A 25,571-nucleotide genomic window follows, 5' to 3' on the forward strand; every position below is an offset into this window, starting at 1 on the left:
TTGACGAATCGTCGATAATAGCTACAAATTCTGAAAAATCCTCGCAACTGGGTTAGATTCTAAAGTGTTGGCTAGTCCAATATTACCTGAATCTACTCTTGATGTACCTGCACTCCTTTCGCACTAATTATGTGTCCGGATAGAAAATTTCCGTCATTCCAAATTCGAATTTTGATGCCTTTGCATAGAGTGATTTTCGTTGCATTATGTTCAAATTTCATCCAAGCACCCCAAGTGATCTCCCCATGTCTTGTTGTATATGAGAAGGTCGTCAAAAAATACTAGTAAGAATTTCCTCAACTGCTTGTTGAAGATGTTATTCATGCAAGATTGGAATGTGGCGAGAGCATTGGTTAGACCAAATGGCATGACCAAAAACTCAAAGTGTCCATAGTGGCATCGAAATGTTGTCTTCGACACATCTTGCTCTCGAACCTGGATTTGATGATATCCTGATCGTAGGTCAATCTTTGAAAAGTAAACTACTCCATGTAGCTCATCTAGTAACTCATCGATCCTGAGAATAGGATACCTATTCTTGATGGTCTTTTTGTTGAGTGCCTGGTCGTCAAAACACATCCTCCATGTTCCATCCTTTTTTTTAACCAAAACCATTGGCAAGGCAAATGGACTTGAGTTGGGTCTGATGTGGCCTATCGCTAGCAATTCTCAGATTTCCTTTTCTATCTTGTCCTTAAATTTCTTTTGCTGTCAATATTGTGTAGTGATTATGGGCTTGGCCCCTTCGTCCAACTCTGTAGTGTGCTCAAATCCTCATCTTGAAGGCAATCCCTGGGGAATATCAACAAATACCTATCCATGCTTGTCCAGCACTCGTTGAATGTCTACTTTGTACTGCGGGTTACCACTACTGAGTGTCTTTTGGCTTGTAATCACGCATGTTCCAGCATATGCTACACCTCCATGCCTCAATGTGGCCTCCATTCTTTTGGCAAAAACGACTTGTGGGCTATCATTCGCCATGCCTCTCAAAACTACTTTACTACCATTAGGGGCTTTAAATTCCATTTCCATTGCTTGGTAGTCCATAGTGTGCTTTCCCAACGAATACAACCATAGAACCCCCAATACCATATTGATATCTGCAATATCTATTACATAAAATTCACTAGTGAACGTATAATTACCAAGTGTTACACTCAAACCTAAGATCATCCGTGTGCAATCGAAGTTGTATGCATCCACTACTATCACACCAAGACCTTTGAACTCTTCCGCGGGAAGCCCTCTCTTTGCTACAAATGATGGATCAATGAAATTGTGTGTAGCTCCACCATCAACTAAAGTTGTGATGCGTTGTCCCTTGGCGCCTCCCCTGATCCTGAAGATGTAATATCTGGGGGTTCTTGATAGAGACGCAATCTTAACTTGTGGTCGGGATTTCTTCTTTTCGTGTGGTTTTTCCTCTTCTTTAGCTTCCTCATGGGATTGTTCTTTCTTTGGGCTGTTAGGCTCATCATTTGGGGTGTGTTCCCCTTCATCGTCCTCATCATCAAATACCACTTCAATGTAGTGGAGCTTTTCTTTGCCTAGACAACAATGTCCTGGCTCTCATGGCTCCTTGAAAGTGAAATAAAGCTTCTTCCTCCTTAGCTCACTTTGAGTTTCCTCATCCAACATTTCCGTTTTGGACCAATCATGTTGGAAGGGCTTCTTCTCCTTATCTTTATGCGGGATGAAAGGTTTGAGCAGGGCATTAAATTTGGTTGATGCATTCCCCATATCACAAGTCTTCTTGATGGCATCTTGGACAGTTGTGGGATAGAATGCCAAAACCTAACCTTGTAGGGGTTTGGCTAGTCCTTACATAAAGAGCATGACTAGTCTTTCTTCAAATATGTCTATTACCATGACAGCAGTTAGTTCAAATTCTAAGATGGCTTCTTCATGTGATCCTGCCTGTTTGAGTTGTGCTCATTCTCTGAAGTGCGTGTTCAAGTTCTTCCGATCAAATATATCTACCAATTTCTACCTAAGAAGTGATGTTTGCATGCCCCAACTTAACCAAACCACAGTACCACCAATCATGCGCTTCTCCTTCTAGATATAGTGTGGCGAATTGGATAGTGTTTGCTTCTAACATAGGGTTGAGTCTAAAGCATGTGTCCAATTTTTGCACCCAAGCTCTGGCTAAACATTTAGATGATCCATCAAACGAGGGGAGGGCAAGTTTACCTACCCTGTGCATTAGATCAGAATTAGGTTGTCCTTTAGGTCTATTTTTGTATATGATGTTATTATATTCTTGGAAATCCATGCCTGCTTGAGTGTTCTCTTATATTGTTACATACTCCTGAAAGTACTCATCAAAGAATCTATTTGACTATGTTGCTTCTTGGGTTCTTGTCTGTTGATGGCTTAAAGGATTAAGCTCCAGTTGCCTTGGTGTTAGTGCATACAGTAGGACCCGAGTAATGGTAACCGCTACCTTCATTAGTGGTTTTGTTGTTGTCAACAAGGTTTTGGTTTCCTATGAGTTGAGCCATTAGTTGGTGAAGTGTTGTTGTCCTTGAGCTAATACACGGGGTATTTCTTGTTGCCTCTGAATCAACTGTTAGCCTTGTTGTTGTCCTCACATTAATATGATCATTTGTTGTTGCCCCTGGAGTATTGCATTTAGTAAGATACCTATTGTTTTTCCATGATCCTGGTGTCTAGGATAGAATCTTAAATCACTGGTGCTACCAAACCAAGAATCACAACTAAGCTACTTTGCACAACGGAATATAAACAGCAGTAAATCTAATAGTGCACAAAATATAGACAACTTTTTACACAATGTTGTACAACAACCCAACTTCATTATATTATACAAACTGATAATACAACAGTCTAGGGCTCTCGTACCAGGATAATGTCCCTCGTACATCCACAAGTGCAAGATACAAAATTGGGGCTTGGTGCCAGTCCATTTACAACCAATCTACCCTCAACAAGATACTCTAACCATCTAGTTGATGTAGTCGACTTCACATCTCCCCTCAGTCATACCCTGTGCCTGCCCGGTCCTTCTACTCCTGATCTGCAGCAATTGCATCTATCAATGCTCCAAGTCCATCTGGTCACTGAACCTCGGTTATCCAATCTGCTCACTAGTTGTGCCTTAGTCCATCAAGGGCACAACACATCGAGACTCTCGTCAAGTTGCTCACAACTCCGTTTGTGAACAACCCACAATTGCCCATTGTTGCTCCTCAGCTACTCAAGGACTTCAACCCACTATAGTCCTCCTGCGTCGCTGCAATGAAGACTAACATAGGGCACGGAGGGCTGCCACCTATCACTCAAAATGTCCATCTCCCACAATGAACGCGGACTAGGAGGACTGCCCATATTCTGTTGTAGATGTCCTCCACACACAAGTCTGGGGCTTCTCAAACTGCTCCTGGTTGATCAGAGTCATCAGACCCTTGAGCTCAACAACTGCCACTCTAGCAACCACCTAAGTCCATGAAGATGGTGCACACTAGGCTCCAACTTGGGCACTATCACGCTGCCCTCCTACATACCATAAATGCCCAATCCATTGTCCACACCTGGTCCACTCTCACGCTGCCCTCCAACAGACCACGAATAAACAATTTGTTGTAGCATCTATACTCTGGTTAGGGCATCCAAACATCTAGAAATCCCCTCCTCTTGGCAGTCAACAAACTCCTCAAGTAGTCCTCACCTATGACGATCATCCAACCATCATCAGTCCACTATCAAGAGGCCATCAGCAGCTCCTTCTGACGATGTCCTCTTGTCCTTGAATTTTGTGCTTCTAGGAGACTGGTTAAGGCACAACACTAGCCCTAACCCACTGATCCAACACTCCTTCAAGTAAAATACAATCTGACCAAATCACTGTAGAATCTACCTCTTAGGAAAGGGCTTCCAACCACCCTAGTTAACCCCAACCTCCTTGGCTTCCACAAGCTGCAAAGTCTATCATCCAATCTGGTCTAAATCTAGACCCAACACAAGGCAAAAACTCAGTCAAACATACCTTTTGACTGCTCCTCGGAACTGAAGTGGCCTGTTGTTGATAAGGCTGCCTGGTCAGGGCTTCTCACAACCACCTGTGAACCCACTCTTCCACCTCCTTTCAGCCTCCCATAGCTACGGCATACATCCTTCTCCTTGTTGACTCACGCTAGCTTGTAGGGCTAAAACCAGCCCCTGTTCATACCCAACAGCCCACTGTTTAGGGCTCGGCCTGCCTGCTCAAACACCTGTACAATACGCAGCCCTAAACAGTGAAAAATCATGCCACAAGTACCTCCACAAACAGCTCAGGACTGCTCACCTTTAATGCAGCCTGCTTCTAGGTTGGAATGGCATCCAAAACAGGCACAAAAAGGCTACAAACTTAGCCTCTCTCTCCTACGCATGGGTGCCCTAACCTGCAGCCCAAAACAGAAGTTCCACTTTCCTTATGCGAGCTGCTCCTCTCCTTTGCTGCCTTTTGTGTTGCACCCTTTTTGGATAAACAAATGATCACACGTCACCTCTTATTTATACTAAACAAGAGGGCTCCAACAAATTCTTCTAAGGTGGCTGGACAACTCAAGCCTACATGAAACTCAACCCACAAGCCCACCTTCTAAATTCAAAAATTAATATCTCTTCAACGACAACTCGGAATCGGACGATTCTCGATGCATTGGATTCGTCTCGTCATCTACTATCATCCTCATCCATCACATGTCACAATCTCATCACAGTTTTGGCCCAACAACATTGGGTGCAAAACCCCAGGCTTGGGTTTTAAGCCCACAAGCTATACTTGTGTTCCCATTCCTCGACAACCCTCAACCCTAGGGTTTGGAGTACCTCCCAAGCTACAAATCTCAACAATACCAGGGTCCTATTTTCCTTGTCCTGCTCTATATCCCGCGGTTGAATGATGGGCATTCCTTTTTCTCCTTACTGTGATGTTTCTTGTATCTCTTAGACACATACAAAGCTCATGTACTCACAGGCTAGCAGGGTACCTGCTCTGATACCATTATAATATGATAGGGCAAGTTTTGCACTTAGGATTTCTCAAGAAACTAGGGTTTCTTCAATAGAATTCATTCATTTAACCAATAATTAAATAAATAATGCTTTCCAATAATAACATAACTAATACATGAATGAGTAATTATAGTTCTTAAAACCACAATATATAGTACTGGCCAACTATCAATAAGAAATTTCAAGCACAGAATCGTATTCAACAGTAATTCTAACACTTCAGCAAATTACCAACAGCAAATGATCTTAGTTTCCTGAACTGATCCACAGAATAGACAAACAAGAATGATAAATTCTGCTACTCTTATGTGGGGGCCGCAGTTGTTACTTCTTCCCTGATGCTACGAAATACCACAGTAAGAGAACCTTGTGTCTGTGTCTTAGAACGAGAACTCCTCAGAAAAGATACAGCCAAGTTTGAATAATGGGCAATTATCCAAATGACTCAAACTGTATTATACTAATCAGTAATTTGTAATTCCTTGTAGATTCTGGTTAGAAAAGATATCTGAGTGGCTTCAGAATGAAGCCCTAATTCTGTCACAGGGAGCTGACCGAAAGCCACAGAACTACGGAGCTAGGATCCTATTTGTCTCAAAATGACAGCGAGCTGGTTTGAATGAACTTCTGCTTTCAGATCTATCTCAAATAGGCTTCCAATTTTCCCAGAAAATCCTCCCGAATTAACCTCAGGTCTACTGCAATGCCTCAGCAAAATATCGATTTAACACAGGCTCTAATCCGTCCTTTAGCTGGCCTCAGGAAGGGTTCATTCTTACTTGAATATAAGCCTCATATATGCTCAGGAAAAACTTGTCTATGCTCAGGAAACACTCGCTGATCTATCACAGATTTATCTTGGTCTCAGAATGTCGTCTACCTCAGAAATTCGTTACCTTTGCCTCAAGAAAATTCGACCTTTTGCCTCAGTACAGATTCGACTAACCTCAGGAGAAAATCAGATACCTTGCCTCAGTCTTCCCAACACGATTTGTTGTCCTTCAGACAGATAAATTTCTCTGTTTGCCAGAACAATATAGAAAAGATGAAAAAGTTACTAACTAGGGTGGAATCTTTCACCACCGAAATTAGTAGGAAGAAAAGGGGACTTAAAACTGTTAGAGCCACAGCTTAAGAAAACCGATGTATTTGATCCAATATGATGATTATTCATTTGATCCCAATGTATTTGATCCAATATGATGATTATTCATTTGTAGTTGTCGGTGCAACCACCAATTTTTGGTTTTCTTTGCCCCATCCAAGCCAACTTTCGCCCAATGTTGCCCCAACATAGGAAAAATTTGGCTTTTATCTCTCTATCAAGACTATAGCCTATGGGGTCGGATAGGCTATTTCATCTTTCATTAGTCCATCAATTTGGAGAGGACATTACATCAACAGTGTTAATGCCACCCACCTTAGTTAGAATCGTGCCTAACCCCAGTGCATGATTCTGGGCTTTGCTTGAAAAGCTGGGTATTATAGTGGCAGTCGAATGGACTTGAACCCATGTCTCATGGGCACAGTTCCACTCAGTTACCAGCTGCCCTGTCCGAAGGAAACAAAAAATCCAATCAAGCATTTTATCGGGATACCTTGCCTTTTTATAATCTACTCGTTCACTTGATGTCCTGCCTGGGATCTTCTCTGTCAAGACAACACAGTTCTTTGATAACATAAATTTTGGCACTAGAGCTAAGACAAACGCTGGTTAATCCAAATTCTAGTTACACAGCAAAGATAAAGCAAATCCCTGACATTCTTCTAGTAGAACTGAGTTGCGATCCTAGCCTCCTACTATAGAAGAAACAATCACCTATTGTCTTTCTGGACAGTTGGTTGCCATGCAGAATGTTGTAAAATTGACTGATGCCTACATATCTATAGTCAAAATATTACCCTGTGCAGCCTACCACATTTTTTCACCTCTATGTCCTCTCGAATATTCTCTACCATGTTTCCGTAACACTTTTAACAGGCTTTATCTTGCGCCATAATCAACAATGGGTGGGTACCACTGTTGTCAGTGTGCCAAACATTGACCCAAAATACTTCTGATGGTGGAATGTTCATTGAATAGTTCCTGCCAGTATCCCACTACATACCCCGCATGGTATAAGAGTATTTTTGCCTTCATAGTACCAGAATTATCAAAAGCACATATATATATTAAATATATACCGTCAACCTTAAGGTGAAAGCACATGTCAATCATGACAGTGCACCCACTGCAAGCATGCTTACATAAATTTCAATTTTTAATGCCTTTGTTTGTGAATGTAAACGAGTATCCATACATGAGAAGGTAGCACAATTGACTTTGCTTTCCTATATTCTCTGACCGCCAAGTCATACTCCCCTTTGTTGATGAATGCCCTAATTGTGCTGGGCAAATTGAATATAGTACGAAATCTTTGCAGCATCCCTTGCACAGACCTTATTTTTTCAGCTTGAACCTGTAAACAAATGTTTAATATAAGGCTATGCAATAAAGATTTAAGCATACAAATGAGTCTATATGACAATGGACGCATTTACATGATAAAATAAATTCTATTCTCACCTGGCGTTCGAAAAGGGGTCCAAAAGCACGGTTTGCAACAATATCCACATCATGAACAGCATTACTGAGGTGAACTGTACCTGCACCTTCTGGATCTGACTCTATCTGTTTTAATTTCAACTGAATATCTGAAAATGTTAAAAGTAGCTGTAAGAACACTAAGATAAACAGCTACAGAGCTATGGAAAATCAATATATTTTATGAGAAGCAAAAATGTCAGAAACACTTCCACTAGCACACTGCTGAAAACATAAACAGACCATGGCAACTTCCATAACTCACCATCAATTGTAGTTTTACAAGACACAAAGCAGTCAAAGTTTTCTTTGACAAGCTGCTTCCGTTGCTGTGTTCTGTCACGCAAATCAGTTTTCAAGGATAGCGCACCAGACTCCAGGTCTGCTGCACTTGTATTTTGGTGGATACGAGATAAGAAACATTTTGCATCAAATTTTTCCGAATGGTACATAATCTTCTCTGCAAACACATTAAAACACAGTTATTCTAGCCAGAAACAGTAAACTAAAGTTCTTTGGAACAAAGAGAAAACGCAAGATGCATGTATGTTTTACAGGATGTATGTGCTACGATAATCCAAAAAATAGTCAATAACAACAATAAATTGCATCAACTAGAACAGATAATTTCATCGGAATGGAATTGATAACAGAAGTCATGGATCATAGAACAGCTCTGTTAGAACCATTGTATGTCTGACAGTTGAGTATGGTCAAAAAGAATTAAAAAGAGAAAATTCCAAGCCTGGATGACTAATATCCTTATGATCTCAATTTAAAAAGTAATCGCTGAATTTAAGTAATGATAAAATTAAATTTCAGACCATAGCATCAATCACACAAGTGAGAATAGCTGGAAATTAAATAGCAGAAGCATCATACACAGGTAATCACTGCTTCAAATAAACTTTTCATTCCTTCAAAATACTTGCAAGAAAACTCCCACAAGCTGCCAAAAAAGACAGCACCGCATGGTTAGCAAAACCACCTCAACCTGTGCTGCACAAACCTGCTGAGAGTATGTCCTGTTGCCACCATTTTAACAAGGGTACCCTTTAAAAAAACTGCAGTATTAGCTCACTTAGTGATGCAGGGCAGATTCATGATATTGATGTTTTTGGGTGTCTGGAAGGACTCGATCCAATGTAGCCAGATCTAATTGCCAAGGCCAAGGAAGAGTTTGTTGCAAGAATGGCAAGTGACAAATGACAACAGTTTGAACATTTCGCTAAGGAAAGATCATGGGAACAAATGAAGCAAATGTGGATCCAAAAGTGCATGTGGAAACGAAGACTCATTATATTGGGAGCACAATCATAATCCAGATGGACATCCAGTCCTATATCTTCACAGGGGACCTGAAGGTGGTACAAGTAGTGGTAATAGAAGATTCTTTGATCCAGAATATTACCGGATCATCCTTTTTGACCAGCAACACACAGGGAAATCATGATGTTGTTTATCCAATGATGTCTGCATGGCATCTCCAATGGGCATGGCCTGAGGCAGAATTCAAGGTAGTTCGTGATGCAGGTCACTCAACTAATGAACCAGGGATTACAGCAGAGCTGGTAGAGTAGCAAATGAGAGGCTCAAGGAATTACTGAATAAGGGCAAGTAACCTGCAATTGCATTATACCTCTCATCACAAATTATCAGTGTTCCTCATTTTTGCAAGTATGTTTGAAGCTTTTTTTACATTTTGCCAGTACCTGTTGTGAGGAAAAATTGTACAGAAAAGTATCTATATGAATGGCAAGAAAATGCCCAGATCTATTTTTGAGGAAGTCGCTGGACACCAGAGGTAACCCTGTCAGATCCCCTGAGCCCATGGTGCCGTCCCACTACTCGTTGATACCAACAATCCTGAGGTTGTTTCAGTTAAAATGACTGGTTTTGAAAACAAGGGCATTTCAACCATTTGTTCCTTTTTATGAGTAGGCCTTGCCACAGGAAGTTGCCAAATTGCACACATCTTCTCCCTGAGATATGCCATCCAGGCCTTTGTCCACCAGCTGAAATGTCATAAAAAGGTCATAGTTCATTGTTCTTGTCAGCACCTGAAAAGGAAAGGTCTTCCGTGGATGTTCAAGCTGCATATCTTAAGTCAAGTTCCTCACTAAAGGAAATTACAAAGAGCATGTTTCGCTTAGAGCTTCTGCCTGTGATAAGGAGTGCAAAAAATTACTAGTGCAAAAGGTGGTCCATTCAGAGCTACAGCAGCATAAACAAATACTTGCTGACGATAATTTAGATCAACTGGTCGCTGCACCAATCCGAACAACAAGCTCGCTGCTGTAGCAAGTTGGCATCATGGCTATGTGAACCTGCGCTTCCTTCACCCCCCGCCATGTTCAGCTGTCCTGGGGAAAGAAGTCATTACAGGGCCTGGTCCAATATTACAAGGGTTTGACAGCTGGAGGCTCAGGCTTCCCCACCAAGCCATTCAGCCATTTGATCACCGATCAAGGAGTTTGACCAGTCATTGAGTGGGGCCTCTTGTAGCGATCAAAAGAATAAAAATTAATGGACTTTCAAGTATGGAATGCCTTTTGAGATTGACCTACTTTTCTAGAAGTTTATTATTTTATTATTGTGCACATGGCAAAGCCACCCTTCTCTTCTTATTTTTATTTTAGCTTATTCCATGAAAAAATTGTTCAAATTAATAGAAATTAGAACTGAGTCTAGGGATCCCCATGAAAATAATGTTAATTTAATATAAAGGAAGTCCCTACCTCCTCTATAATGGAAGGACTTCCTCGTTTGTAATGATGGTTGGATAGCAGGAGTATTCCTCTCCTGTGGGCCTAACAAATGTTTTCTTGGTAGCATTTGGGTTTCAACTTTATTATGTGATGCATGTTGTAGTCTAGTAGGTTTTCCTTTCTTGGTTTCATTTGTAGGCTCGTAGCATTTTTAAGGGTTTAACTTGCAAATGATTTAGGACCACCACAAGTCGCATTGAGATTGAACCACCAAAGGACAACAGTCACATGGAAGAGGGTGCCAAAGACATAGGTATTTACTTCCCCTTCGTTGGTGTGAAGTAGTCGTTGAGCCTCTTTGCTAGACAATCCCTCAATGGAGTTCCTTTAGTAAGTGCCTGCTTTATGTTACGCCATAGTCAATACTTGGGATGGGAGCAATCCTATTGTGGAATCCTCTCTAGTGGGTTCTTGACCTTGCAGTCTACCTTGATTGGTCGAGAAACTACCAATCTTTAGATACTAGTTTCTCCTCCCCAATCTATTATTCCAGTTTACTGACCTAAGGAGGGTCATTCATCTTGATATCCTCTCATCCTTGACATTTCCTTGACTCCATCGCCCTTGAATATTAACACTGACCCTCAAATCCTTCCAACACCACTATTTTCCTTTTCCTTCAAAAGCCACAATTCAATCACTAGGGTTACATGTGATATCACCTTGGTCCTTGTAGTTTATGCTCAGTAAGTTTTAAGGAAGCCCCCCTCGAAGCTGAAGGAGAGTGGACCTAAAGAGGCAAGGTGGGTTGCTCAGGTGATAATGGGTGCCCTATAGAGGTTCCACTCAAATTGTACTGTATGGGTTGTAGTTTTAATCACTTTAATGTACAATCTAGGCAGTAACACATCCTATTGTACCACCTAGTCATACGAACTATCTATGCAGCTATATAGACCTATACAACAACCTGTACAGAACTGCCTACTGCCCAGAATCCCCTCAACCTAAATTCGTGCTCTCTCTCAATCAGTTTCTCTGCCTACTCAACTACTCAAGTATCTTTGAACCTTCTAACTTGATATGTCAACCTTAATCTTCCAAAACCCTAATCTCTAGTGGGATCTATTGACTCATGAATGACACCCCAACTAAAAAATGTGCAAGCCATTGCAATCTGACTCTCTTCTAAAATTTTCATTTAATAATAAAAATATTGAATAGGTGAGGTCCCAATAGGAAATAAGGAGGTGTTGGCTCTCAGATTTGTTTAAATTACATGTTCGACAGAACTATATCATCATTTTGGTTGTTAGCATGTGCTATGATTTATGACATCCATGACAGAAAATCAAAACAAGAAAACGGAGAATTGGCAAGAAATCAGAATTGATATATTGATCTCTTTGTTGGTCTCCTTTGAAAGAAGATCACATTAAATAACTCAGAAACAATTGCATTGAAAATCTTCATTAGGTTTCAAACTCAGATGAGTAACATATTTCCATATGAGTGCACACAGCAAATCTTGGTTTAACATGACAAAGTTCATTTCATGTCTTGTTTCATGGCATATGTTATGAAAGGTAACAATTAAAATGTTTCGTTGAACATGGGTGAAATACTTTTCATTTAGTTATATGTTGAGGTTACATATTGATGTTGTTGGTTACATATTGTTGGCCTTGCCCTATCATAGCATGCTCCATTGATGAGAAAACAATATGTTTTGGGCTTTATGATGCAAATATAGTTTGGGCATTATTATATAAATGTTTGGGTGGCATGTGATTAACCTTGTCTTGTCATATGATATGCATGGCGCATAAAGGAAAGGGGTATGGGTTGGATTCACGAATAAATGGGTGATCAGTGTTGATATGGTGGATGTTTATTATGGTCGAACAGGCACATCCCTCTCACATGTCAAAGGTGGCAAACCTTCAAGGCAGGCCGCCAACCCTCTCCTGCATCCCAAGAAATGCCTTGGGATGCATGCCTCATGCATCAAGGGTGGCAAGCCTTGATGGCAGGCCACCAAGCCACTCCCGCATTCACTTGGCATTGTTATTTTGAACTTCGCTCTTATCTTTGCTCAAACCCTAGCATTCAAGGAAAAATCATGCAAATTTGTGGCTACCCATTGCGTGGTAATGGTTTTTTGGGTCATTGACAATAGCATAAGAACTCAGTTATTCAAGTATGACAGTTTCAACTCCTTGGAAGAAGAATTCACTTGAAAGACAAGCAAATTGAGTAGTTTACTTGTTATGGCTCTGTCTGTGTGACATTTTTGGGTTAATCCCATCATTTGCGGCTCATTATTTGTTAATTTTAGATAACAAAGGTATGTTCTATGCTTACGAGCAATTTATTTCAATTTTCGTTATTAGCCCAATTTCAATTTCCAGATTAGCAATCACATTAACATGATAGTAAAAGCAAATAGAACATAAATAAAAAGCAGAAGGCAAGCCAAGACAACAGGACACAATATTTGGCAGATGCCAGGGAAAAACCCCAATGTGGGGAAACCCTTTGATCAAGTCTTCTTATTATTCTTCAAAAGTTCACTTGCCCAATTACAGTGAAATTTGTCCAATCAAACTGCAGTCAACAGGATGCCCTAACTAGAAAGTCAACGTTGATCAACATAGCAGAAATCTTCTGCCAAATCAGCTCGGTCACACCCAGTCAACTCGACCTCCAAGGATAGTCTGAATCAGCCCAAAACAATACCAAAAATTATCAGTGAAATTTGGTCAACGTTGATCAAACAACACAGAAAATCTCGGTTGTTGTGCCAAAGAATGCAGCATGACCAAACAGAAATATTCCCACAAAAATCGTAGTCAAACAAGGTCAACGCTGCCCGAACAACGCTGGTCAAACTTCCTAAACCTTGGTCAATGCTGGAAACAAAAAATCACAGTCAACCCTTCGCACGTGTGGAGGAGGAGAAGGTTGCCCTAAAGTTGTACGACCCAATCAGATGAGGAGAGAGAGATATGTGTGAGAATGAATGATGTCCGAATGAGGTAGTTCAAAAGTTCAGCAGAGAGAGAGTACAATATACAAAATTCACTTGCCAATTACAGTCAAATTTGTCCAGTCAAACTGCAGTCAACAAGATGCCCTACCCAGAAAGTCAACGTTGATCAACTTAGCAGAAATCTTCCTCCAAATCAGCTCGGTCAAACACAATCAACTCGACCTCCAAGGATAGTCCAAATCAGCCCAAAACAGTGCCAAAAATATCAGTGAAACTCGGTCAACGCAGAGTCAAACCTGCGGTCAACGTTGATCAAACAGCACAGAAAATCTCAGTTTCTACGCCAAAGAATGCAGCCTGCCCAAACAAAAATATTCCCACAAAAATCGTAGTCAAACAAGGTCAACGTTGCCCGAAACGCTAGTCAAACTTCCTACACCTTGGTCAATGCTAGAAACAAAAAATCACAATCAACCCTTCGCACGTGTGGAGGAGAAGAAGGTTGTCCTAAAGTTGTACAACCCAATCAGATGAGGAGAGAGAGATATGTGTGAGAATGAATGATGTCCAAATGAGGTAGTTCAAAAGTTCAGCAGAGAGAGTACAATATACAAAATTCACTTGCACAATTACAATCAAATTTGTCCACTCAAACTGCAGTCAACAAGATGCCCTAACCAGAAAGTCAACGTTGATCAACTTAGCAGAAATCTTCCTCCAAATCAGCTCGGTCAAACCCAGTCAACTCAGCCTCCAAGGATAGTCCAAATCAGCCCAAAACAGTCCCGAAAATATCAGTCAAACTCGGTCAACGCAGAGTCAAACCTGTAGTCAATGTTGATCAAACAGCACAGAAAATCTCGGTTTCTGTGCCAAAGAATGCAGCCTACCCAAACAGAAATATTCCCACAAAAATTGCAGTCAAACAAGGTCAACGTTGCTCAAACAACGCTGGTCAAACTTCCTACACCATTGGTCAATGCTAGAAAAAAGAAAATCGCAGTCAACCCTTCGCACGTGTGGAGGAGATGAAGGTTGTCCTAAAGTTGTACGACCCAATCAGATGAGGAGAGAGATATGTGTGAGAATGAATGATGTCCAAATGAGGGAGATGCACCTTCTCTTTATATGCAACATTGAGGGTGAAAAGTCATGTTTTTTGGGCTTTTGAGCCTACATTAGCTTGTTGACTGACCTTGACAATTTGTCCATAAATGAAATAAATTCATAATTCCATTTGTACATGTCAAAATGAGATGATCTCTAGGTCAATCCTACACCTCTCAAAAGGAGGAATCCACTAAAAATATCAACTTCATCATATGAGTTGTCCAAGGTGGAGTTTGGCCCTCGTTGCCAAATTTAACACTCCCTCTCAACTAGGAAGAACTCCACCTGCCAAATCATCTGTCAATCTATACCATCTCTGGCATCCCTGTTCCACTCTGCTCTGCTCTACTGAACCATGAAGAAATATTGAAGCAGAAATGATCGAGAATGTGTCACACCATTCTCCACTGACCCGAAGTCGGTCTCTAATAATCGAGACTGTATCACACCACTCTCCACTAACCCAATGTCAATTTGCATTGATCCCAAATCAATATCAAACATCCTAGCATAAGGAGTACGGTAGTACATGATGCATCCATCGGTAGTATTATGGTCCCTATCCTCATTTCCCTACTCATCGGCCAGATGAGAGGTACTTCCCATGAGTCCCAAACTGCATGGGTAGGATGTATCGGTAGGAGAAGGTGAACCACTCATCCTGCTCAGATGCCATAGGAGAAAGTGAACCACTAATCCTATGCATATCTCAACAATCATGGAGTATCACAAGGAAAAGTGAACCACTCACCCTGTACATTGCGCACCACTAGGGGAAGGTGAACCACTCACCCTATGGTCGCTCATCGCTCCAAGAAGTACCCCAAGCCCCTCGGAGCTCCCAGAGCTCAATATCCAAATCAAACGGGACACTCATAAGAGGGTCTCTCCACGACTCTAAGTCGTTCACGGAAGGTTAAGAATTTGACCTTCGTTGGGGGCTTCATAAGAATATCTGCGACCTGATTATCAATCCCGATGAGATGGAGCCTTATTGCTCCCCATTGTACCATATCCCGGATAAAGTGGTACCTGATATCAATATGCTTAGAGTGGTCATGAAACATGGGATTCTCATAAAGACGAATCCCACTTTGGTTATCGCAGAAGATCACGATGGTATCTAGAACATCTCCAAACAACTCACTAAAGAGCTTCCTCAACCAAACAGCTTCACAGGAGGCCATACTAGCAGCAATATATTCAACCTCAGCGGTGCTCAAAGCAACCAACTTCTGCTTCCTACTCATCTAGGATATCGAAGCAGAACCTAGAGAGAAGCAACATCCCGGTGTGCTTTTACGATCCACCACACTGCCAACTCAGTCAACATCTGAATAACAATGGAGCCTCACACTCTAGGCAGTGTATCTCAGTCCATAGGTGATTGTGCCCCGGAGATATCTCAAGAGATTCTTGGCAGCAATCCAATGTATGTGATGAGGCTCGACCATAAACTAACTCAATGTATTCACTGCAAAACATATGTCCGAACAGGACTTCATTAAGAACATCAGGGCCCCCACGAGTTAACGATACTTAGAAGGATTTCCCAAATCGGGCCCAACAACACTTTTGCATAACTTCTTGAAGTTAAGTTCCATCGAAGTAGTCACGGACTTGTAGTCCACCATCCCAAAACTTTCAAGTAGCTTCACAATGTATTTTCCTTGAGAAAGGAAAATATCACCTGGCTTTTGCCAGACCTCTAATCCTAGGAAATAATGCAACAGTCCTAGGTCCCTCATTTCAAACTCGAAAGCCAACTCCCTCTTACATTGATGAATGAGAGGGTCATCACCTATCAGAAAGAGATAATCCAGATAAAGGACCAGAATGAGAAGCTTGTCCTTTTCAATCTTGAAGTATAGGTTAAGATTAGCATCACTCCTTGTAAATCCTAGCTTCATAAGATAGCTATCAATCCTATCATACCAAGCCTTAGGGGCTTGCTTCAACCCATAGAGGGTTTTCTTCAACCTGCATACATGTCTCTGACAATCTTGAACTTCGAACCCCTTGGGTTGTTTTACATAGACTTCCTCCTTAATTGAACCATGCAAGAAGGTGATTTTGACATCCATCTGGTGTGGGTTCCATCCTTGTGAGGCAACAAGGGCTATAATCGAACGGATGGTGGTATATCGGACAATTGGTGCAAATATCTCATCGTAGTCCACACCTTCCTTTTGAGAGAAGCCTCGAACAACAAACATGGCCTTGAACTTTTTAGTACTTCCATCAGCGCCATGCTTGATCTTGTAGAGCCATTTTGAGGTGACAACGGATTTGTCCTTGGGTCTAGGGACCATATCCCAGACATCATTATTCATAATCATCTCATACTCTTCGTTCATAGCATCCTTCCAAACTTGGTGCTTCACAGCTTCTTTGAATGTGCAAGGCTCAATTTGAACAATGGTGTTTATGGCATTTAAGTACCCTTGGTACCTATTCGTCTTCTTACTTTCACAAAATGTCCCCCTTGGTGCAATATGTCTCTCGGCATCTTCGAGAGTTTCCCTAAGCCATGAAGGTCTCCTTTTTTAGGAGGAGAGCTCATGAGGAGGTGGATCAATGGGATCCATTGATCCTTCAACATCGAGCATTGGCTGCTCTTGTGGTTCTCCCTACTTTCCTGTATCTGCTTCTTTGTCCTTCCTTGGAATAGGAAGGTCACTAATCTTCCCAAGGGCAGCATCTTCATCAAAGGTGACATCGTGACTTATCTCCACTTCTCTTTGACCAGGCACATAGATTTTATATGCCTTAGAGGTTTTATTGTAGCCCACAAATGTTCCTTTCTTCCAAGATGCATCCAATTTGCTTCTCTTTTCTTTCGACACATGAAAATATACGGGGCTACCAAAAATTATAAAATGAAAAACATCAGGTTTCTTACAGGTGAAAACTTCTTCGGGAGTTTTGGAGTTCAACGCTTGATGAGGGCATCTACTTTGAATATACATGCCAGTGTTGGCAGTTTTCGCCCATAAGAACTTTGGAAGACTTTGATCATGAAGCATGGGACGAGTGGCTTCTATAATAGAATGGTTCTTCCTTTCAGCAATACCATTTTTGCTCGAGAGTATATGCGGTAGTACTCTCCCTCTTAATGCCAGCTTCTCTACAATAGTCATTGAACTCATTTAATTCATATTTGGTTCCATTATCGATCCTCAATATTTTGATCTTCTTCCCGGTTTGATTTTCGACCAAGGCTTTGAAAAAACAGAACCATGAGAATACTTCGTCCTCCTTCAAGAAATATATCCAAGTTTTGCGAGAGAAATCATCCACAAAGATAGCATAATATAAATATCCACCCAAGGATATCACAAGCATCATACCAGATAGATCAGAATGAACCAATTGCAAAATGTTGATAGACTTGCTATCACTTGAGGGGAATGGTCCCCTTGCATGTTTTCCTTCGGCACATCCCTAACAAACACCTTCATGTTCTACTTTAAATTCGGGCATACCTATCACCATCTTCATCACATCGAGTAGAGCCTTATAATGTAGATGAGCAAACCTCCAGTGCCATAATTTGGATTGAAGAGATGTGTCGCAAGACATAGCTCCCAATGGGCTTCCTCCAACTTGATATACGCTATCAACCCTGAATCCAAAAGTAAATGTTTCTTTGATATTTCTTTTCTAAGCACGTACCTTTCCATCAATGAATACCACCTTGAATCCTTTGTCCTCCATCGCCGAGATAGATACCAGGTTCTTCTTTAGATCAGGTACATATAGTACTTCTTGTAAATGAATGGTGATGCCTTTATTCAATTTAAGAGTAACATTCCCAACTCCCTTCACGGGATAGGTGTCATTGTCCCCAATGATCTCCAAATTTGTATCGTTTTCTATTAGATTTGAAAGAGCTTCCTTATACCTAATGAAGTGCCTTGAGGCACCACTATAAATCAACCAATTTCACAAGGTATCCGATGGAGAGGCAATAGAGAGGGCAGATATAAGATAAAATTCTTTTTGCTTGTTATCTACAACATTAAATTCATCATACCTGAAGTTTCTTGATCTTTTGGGAGGTCGACCATTTCCATGTTTAGTAGCGAGAGCATTCCTTTTTCCTTTGTTGTTGAATATGCCATTCCTTTGATTGTTGTTGCCCTTGAAATTGTTGTGGTTGTAGTTATCATCATCATGAGGTGTATCCCTTCTATTAGGACACTCCCTAGCATAGTGGCCAAACTCGTTACAAATGAAGCCTCCTCCCTTCCTTCCATCTTTGAATCTCGGTTTTCTTTGAAATTGCTTCTTTGAAGCTACATTGTTCTTCTTTTTAGCATGAGCGGAGAATGTTGTAGGTTCAATCCTATTTGAAGGCATGTCTCTCTCCGTCATCCTTGTTTCTTCTTGAGTGCATCTAGTCAACAATTTATTAAAACCTGGAATCATGTCATTGTTGAGGATAGTAGTGTTGAACACATGCCATTCATGAAGGGATTCTCCAAGGGCAATGAGAGTGAGCTTCCTATCAGCAATAACTTCTCCAATTGAAAGACAATCATTTTTTATCTCGGTAATCCTCATGAAGTAGGATTGGATATCTTCACCTCTTTGCTTCTTTATGTCCTTCAACTTATTTTTGAGAAAGAGGACTTGGTTTGCATTGCTAACCCTGAACATGCCAACCAACCTGTCATACATCTCCTTGGATGTGTTCAAATCAGAGATGTATGCAACCAAATGCTTGTTAATAGAATCCTTGATGATCTTCTTTGCTTTGACTTCACCTTTCTTGTACTTTGTCTTAGCGGTAGCCGATGCATTTGAAGGAGGTTCAGTGATCTTTCCCTGCACATAGTCCATAACATCCTGCTCTTCCAAAGTCAAATCAAGAGACATCTTCCATGCATGATAATCAGACTTATCATTGAGCTTGTCATCAGGCTTGAAGTAAGATGTGGAGGCCATTGACTCTTGTCCTTGTCTAACAAATCTCAGTGATTGCTCTTCTCAATGATTTCTCTTTTCACTCTTGTTTGGGCTTTGTCTTCACCTCAGCTCTGATACCATGTTAATTTTAGATAACAATGGTATGTTCTATGCTTAAGAGCAATTTACTTCAATTTTCCTTATTAGCCCAATATCAATTTCCAAATTAGAAATCACATTAACATGACAGTAAATGTCGATAGAACATAAATAAAAAGCAGAAGACAAGCCAAGACAAGAGGACACAATATTTGGCGGATGCTAGGGAAAAACCCCAATGTGGGGAAACCCTTTGATCAAGTCTTCTTATTATCCTTCAAAAGTTCAACAAAGAAAGAGAGTACAATATACAAAATTCACTTGCCCAATTACATTGAAATCTATCCAGTCAAACTGTAGTCAATAGGATGCCCTAACCAGAAAGTCAACGCTGATCAACTTAGCAGAAATCTTCCTCCAAATCAGCTCGGTCAAACCTAGTCAACTCAGCCTCTAAGGATAGTGCGAATCAGCCCAAAACAGTCCCGAAAATATCAGTCAAACTCGGTCAAAGCAGAGCCAAACCTGCGGTCAACACTGGTCAAACAGCACATAAAATCTTGGTTTCTATGCCAAAGAATGTGGCCTGCCCAAACAGAAATATTCCCACAAAAATCGCAGTCAAACAAGGTCAGCACTGCCCGGTCAATGCTGGTCAAACTTCCTGCACCTTGGTCAACGCTGGAAACAGAAAATCGCAGTCAACCCTTCACACGTGTGGAGGAGAAGAAGGCTGTCCTGAAGTTGCAGATGAGGAGAGAGAGATATGTGTGAATGAATGATGTCCAAATGAGGTAGCAGCACCTTCTATTTATATGCAAGGTTGAGGATGAAAAAACATGTCTTTTGGACTTTTGAGCCTACATTGGTTTGTTGACCGACCTTGACAATTTGTCCATAAACGAAATAAATTCATAATTCCATTTGTACATGTCAGAATGAGATGATCTTTAGATCAAACCTACACCTCTCGGAAAGAGGAATCCAATAAAAATATGAGCTTCATCATATGAGCTGTCCAAATGGATTTTGGCCCTAGTTGCCAACTTTAACATTATTTCTCCATTTCACTTCCCCATGCTTTGTTTTATATCGCTCTGCTTGTAATCGACATGCATACAAATTTTGTTTAAAGAAAAAGCACAACCCCCAAAATGGCAGGCTTGGGGTGCTTGTGGGTTCTCTCTGTTTAAAGTTAGGACAGCTACATGCAGAGGCCATAACCCACTTGTCACTGGTCTTTTCCATCAGTTTGGAAAACATTGTGATGGTTGCAAAGTTTTTATATGCCCTTATGATATTAATTGTTGAACCCCTGGCCCCTGAATGTGAGCCATGCATTTGTTTCATGGCTAGTTGCCTCATCGCTGCATACAATCCCCAACAGCAATGTAATATCTATACTTTTGTTTCATTGAGAGAACAACGTATTAATGTGGGTAATCACAAAATATTTTTTTTGGTGTCGGCTTGGGTTAATTTCACCATCTCAAACACAAGCTACATGTTTCTTTCCAAGGCCCGAGTAGATAAACCTCCTCCATTTCAACTCATAATGCAACAACAACCATTTCATTACTCGAAAAATTATAATGCAATTCTCACCTGTCCATTCCAATGTCCTCAAGGTATCATGGTTGAGATGTTACATGGGTTAAATGCCAACACTTCTGCAAGCTGATTATGTGTTTTGTTCAGGTTTATGGTTCCATGTTAAATTAAATAGTTTGCTAATAGTTGTCGCAATTTTGACAGACTGTCTCAATCTCCCCGTTGCTCCCCCATTACCATGTCTCTTGTTGTAATTACTGTGGTTCATTTTTATTGACATTCATACCATTGCATGGGGGTTTTCAACATTCAGGTCAGGTAGATAAGGTTGTTTTGGGCAAAAAACTTAGCCTGTAAACTATGTTGTACCCAGCCATTTATTATGACCAGTTTCAATTTGCTGTAGCTCAACCTGCTCCTGTATGAATATATTAGCTATTGCATTAATTATACACATTAATGGCCTAAATACAGGTCTCATACCAACCTTGCCTTATCCAGAGCGTGTGAAATTAAAACTACTCGAGTCAATCTCTTCCATGCAAAGGGTGTCCTCAAATATGTCATGAAGTCTTACTTCTAAATCCCTATTATGGGCATTGAAGTCCACCCAAAGGATGACCTCACCAAGAGTAGATGCTAGCATATAGGTCAAGGAAAGGGTCCCAATCAAACTCAATGGTATGTGCGAAGTGTGAAGAAGTTGGGGGTAAGTACTAAGTAGCAAACAAATTTTACAAAATACTAATACTACCAAGACACAAAGTTGAAATTATTGTCATGATAGCAAAATTATCTTAGTAATTATTTGTAGATGAGATCCGCCTTGAAAGATGTAAATGCATCTTCATTTAGAGCTTACATGAATCCTACAGAAAATTGCACAACATCGATAATTTCTTAACCAAATCACATTCTTGAATAGCTGAAATTATTACTGATTAAGAACTTTATAGCACTTTGCTTAACTGTCTACTTTACACCCATAATATTTTTCAATTTTCATTTTTGTCTATAGAATTTGTGCATGTGTACTTAGCTCATCAATGCCACATGCACCCCCATAAATGTATTCTATAGAATCCATCATGCAGTCCCACTGGTTCCTTTTTGCTGATTTGCAGAATGGTATACTCTATTTCTTTGTAATTGTGCATAATTCATTTCACTTTGCAAGCTCAACAAATGCCTAAAGTTTCTTCACTTATAACAATATGATTCCATCAGCATCAAGACAACAATTAAATTAAGTGTGACTCCCTTCTTAGGTGCAACTTGAGTCCTTCAGGAACAGTCACCTTGTAGGAGCACACTTTTTAATTTGAAAATTTGATCTCAGCTCCCTCATTATGCATCTCTGAAGTTGGAAATTCTCCCAGTCTTTGTGTCTTTCTAACCTCAACCATAACCTTTGAAAGTTGGCCAGTTTCTCCAGCATGATCAGTTGATTTCCTACTTTGGAGTTTGAGTTGCCCCACAAGTAGGAGTGGAAATACTAGTTTGGTTAATATTAACATCGTGAAGATGTATTGTTGTATTTTATGCTTATTAAAAGGTCATCAAAGTCTGATAATTGCTATCCCTTTACTCTCATATCTCTTTCGTTGATGAGAACATCCTACCAAGCAGAAATTGCTGGTAACATCTCCAGACTTTATTGTTTTCCAGGAAATAGATATGCAATGGCATTAATCATTGCACAAGTAAGCAGTAATTTAATGGACAATCACTACTACGTACTTGACATGTTAAGAACCTACGTCACAATTTCTGTGATTTATAGAAGCAGTATTTGTTTCAGATACAATGTAAATGACTGAAATAGAAGTTGTCATGAATACATATTCTTTTGTCAAAGGGGGTGAAAACAGAAACCAGGATAGAGATACCTCTTAAACCAGGATCTCGAGGTGTAGAAATTTCCTTCTGTGATGGTGAAGTAACGGCATTGTCACTTACTAATGTTAAGGACTTTAAATCGATAACCCTGCATAAACACACAAATCTGTAAGTTTATAAACCCAGTGACTGTACACAACCTATGGAAATCAAATTAAATATAGTCCAACAACAGAAGTTGCAAAACATTTAATAGAAATAGTATAATGTGAAAGTTTACTTCTGCTTTAGTAGAACTATGTTATTTTTAGTGGACAGGTATGTCATCTGTTACTAATTTAAGTCTTCTTCTAGAAACTAGACATTGTCCAATTGTGAAACGAACATGTTAACTATCTGATGGAAATTACTAATTGATGTCACATTAAATATTAACTGATGCCACATTGGACTCTGAATCAACAGTGAAGTAATCTGAGGAATGCAGCCTGGCAGCAGTGAGCGAAGAAGATAGGTACACAAACAGAGATTTGGATGAAAAAATTTCTTACGGTGTTCCAACTTCAAATCTATTAAACAAAGATAGTTGGTATTCTCCCCACCTAATAGTCTTTGGTCCTTTCTTAGCCTTGGCTATTTGCCACTGTTAAAATAGCTTGTTTTGCTAAAGTTAGATTTGCATTATTACTCTACAGGACAGCTTTGCTGTGACATGTGTGACAATTAACTGCTACTCTTTAATCATCAAACTGCTGGCATGGTACCGTGTTCTCATCTAGATTTACGATAACCTACAAGAAGCAAAAGTAAAACCAACTAAGCCCAAAATTTTGAACACAAAGTAATACCTTGAGGTTCTTCCCAAAGATAGTTAGGGCAAACGTGACTAACATATGCAGTTGGAAAACATTACACACAATTAAGTAATGTCCTTATAGATCTCCTTTAAATAAGGTTGAAGAAAAAGCTGCTAGAGTTTTTAGGTAATTGTTATGCAATTAACTGGAAGATCTTTATTGTTATTCAGCTCATTAAAGGGTCTTACATTCACTATAGCTAACGACTATAGGGCCAATAACTGAGCCAGTGAGCCGACAATAACCAGAGCTATGGCCGCAAATTGCTGGCAACTAATCAGTAAACTTACAGACAGTCGTGCAAAGAACAAAATGGCAAAATGTAAGGGCTATATTTCATTCAGCTATTAAATGAGCAGAGTTTCTTCAATACACTTATTTTCAATTTAAATGCTGAATTTTACAATATCTTGAACCATAACGGGATGACCAGACACAAAATTCACATTAGAATCCAGCTCTATTATATATATTTCTCAATTTAAAGGCCAGAAAGATAACTTAAGGCATTTGTTAAAACTTCAAATTGTGAAGATAAGTTAACCAATGCTCTCCATTATCTATTGTTTCGTTTTCTTTGTCTTTTAACTTCCAATTAAACCAATCTGCTCTGTAAGATCCCCTTTCATCAGAATCAGATTTACTCAATATTTCCTTATTCCACCAAGTTTCCGGATAGGGGAGTGCGGAAGCAGGGAGATGCACTACGGGGACATGTCAGAGCATCCCAAAATTTCAAGATTATAGCATTTCCTTTGAATTGCACAATGATGAATTTGAATGGGATGGATTGCTATGGTTGGGATTTATTATTTTTTTTTCTTAATTTTATGAAGGGACCCTATACTAGGACCCCGACATCCCCTTCCCATGAAATTCTACTTTTTCCATATGAAGTCTAATGAAATTGAAACCACTCTCAAACATCCTGAGACAATTAACAGTAATGTTAAAAATATAAGTAATCCCTTTCCTTCAAAAATTTAATATTACCCTTGATTACCATGGTCACAGACAACTCAAAACTCTATCCCCTATCTTTGTTCTGTGTTCCTGGGTTGTTGGACAAAAAGGAAAAGGGTGTCCAAACGTTTCCCTTCTAGGGGAGGGGTCATCCAAACATCCCCTTCTGGGGGAGGAGGGTGTCCAAACATCGCCCTTTTGGAAAAACATGTCCCCCACACTTGGAAAATGTTTCCCATGTATTCCTACTTAAAGAAGACATGGGCAAACGATTCCCCAAGTGTCACCCCATCCCCAAAGTGTGGTAATCATGGGATCGACGCATCCCTCTATCCCTGGAGTTTGGAAAACATGGGGGTGACACATCCCTGTAGAACATTGCAATATTTAACCAAAATTTGATTAAAAAGGTCAGTTGTTAAGATTCTTTTTCTTGGCTATGAAATTTCTTAGTTCACCATGGTTCCTGTGGGTCAAAGTATATTGAAGAGATTTATATTTATAAAAATTAGGGCAGCTGTTTCTAATTAGTTCGTAGGCTAGGAAGCCTACGATAAAGTGTCTATTCTATGGTTTGTGCTTTACAGAATATGCAAGTTCTTCTTTTCCATAGGGCATTAAGTTGTGTCCATCATCCTGTTTCACTATGTAGGTCATGCCACTTTGTCCTGTTTCTTCAATGTTGCTTTTCTGTTTTCAGCGTGTCACTTCCACTATGCAGTTCTATATTTAAAATGAAATAAGAATGCCAATGTAGAACATTTGCATTGAACAACCAACAGTTTTGGCACACAGAAAATTTACAAGATTTTGCATGTGAAAATTGCCAATACCTAAAGCACATTCCCTAAACCAGCCCTGAGGCTTAGGTTGATTGGTAGATTCCATTATGCGCCAGTCCAAAGAGGTCTTGGGATTAAATCTCACCGGGT

At 40.2% G+C, this 25,571-nt stretch overlaps 1 protein-coding gene across 1 annotated transcript in view; it reads right to left on the bottom strand.

Annotated features, from left to right (window-relative positions):
- Positions 1-25,571, bottom strand: part of LOC149218274 (exocyst complex component SEC5A-like) — a 309,979-nt gene that overhangs the window by 279,292 nt on the left and 5,116 nt on the right. The window contains 4 exon segments of the mRNA XM_089383884.1: positions 7,326-7,484; positions 7,592-7,719; positions 7,875-8,069; positions 22,870-22,967. Coding sequence (XP_089240010.1) covers positions 7,326-7,484; positions 7,592-7,719; positions 7,875-8,069; positions 22,870-22,967 — 580 coding nt within the window.

This window comes from Pinus tabuliformis, chromosome Q, assembly GCF_031772625.1.
Source record: "Pinus tabuliformis cultivar Carrire ecotype Pingquan chromosome Q, CPIR1, whole genome shotgun sequence".
NCBI lineage: Eukaryota > Viridiplantae > Streptophyta > Pinopsida > Pinales > Pinaceae > Pinus > Pinus tabuliformis.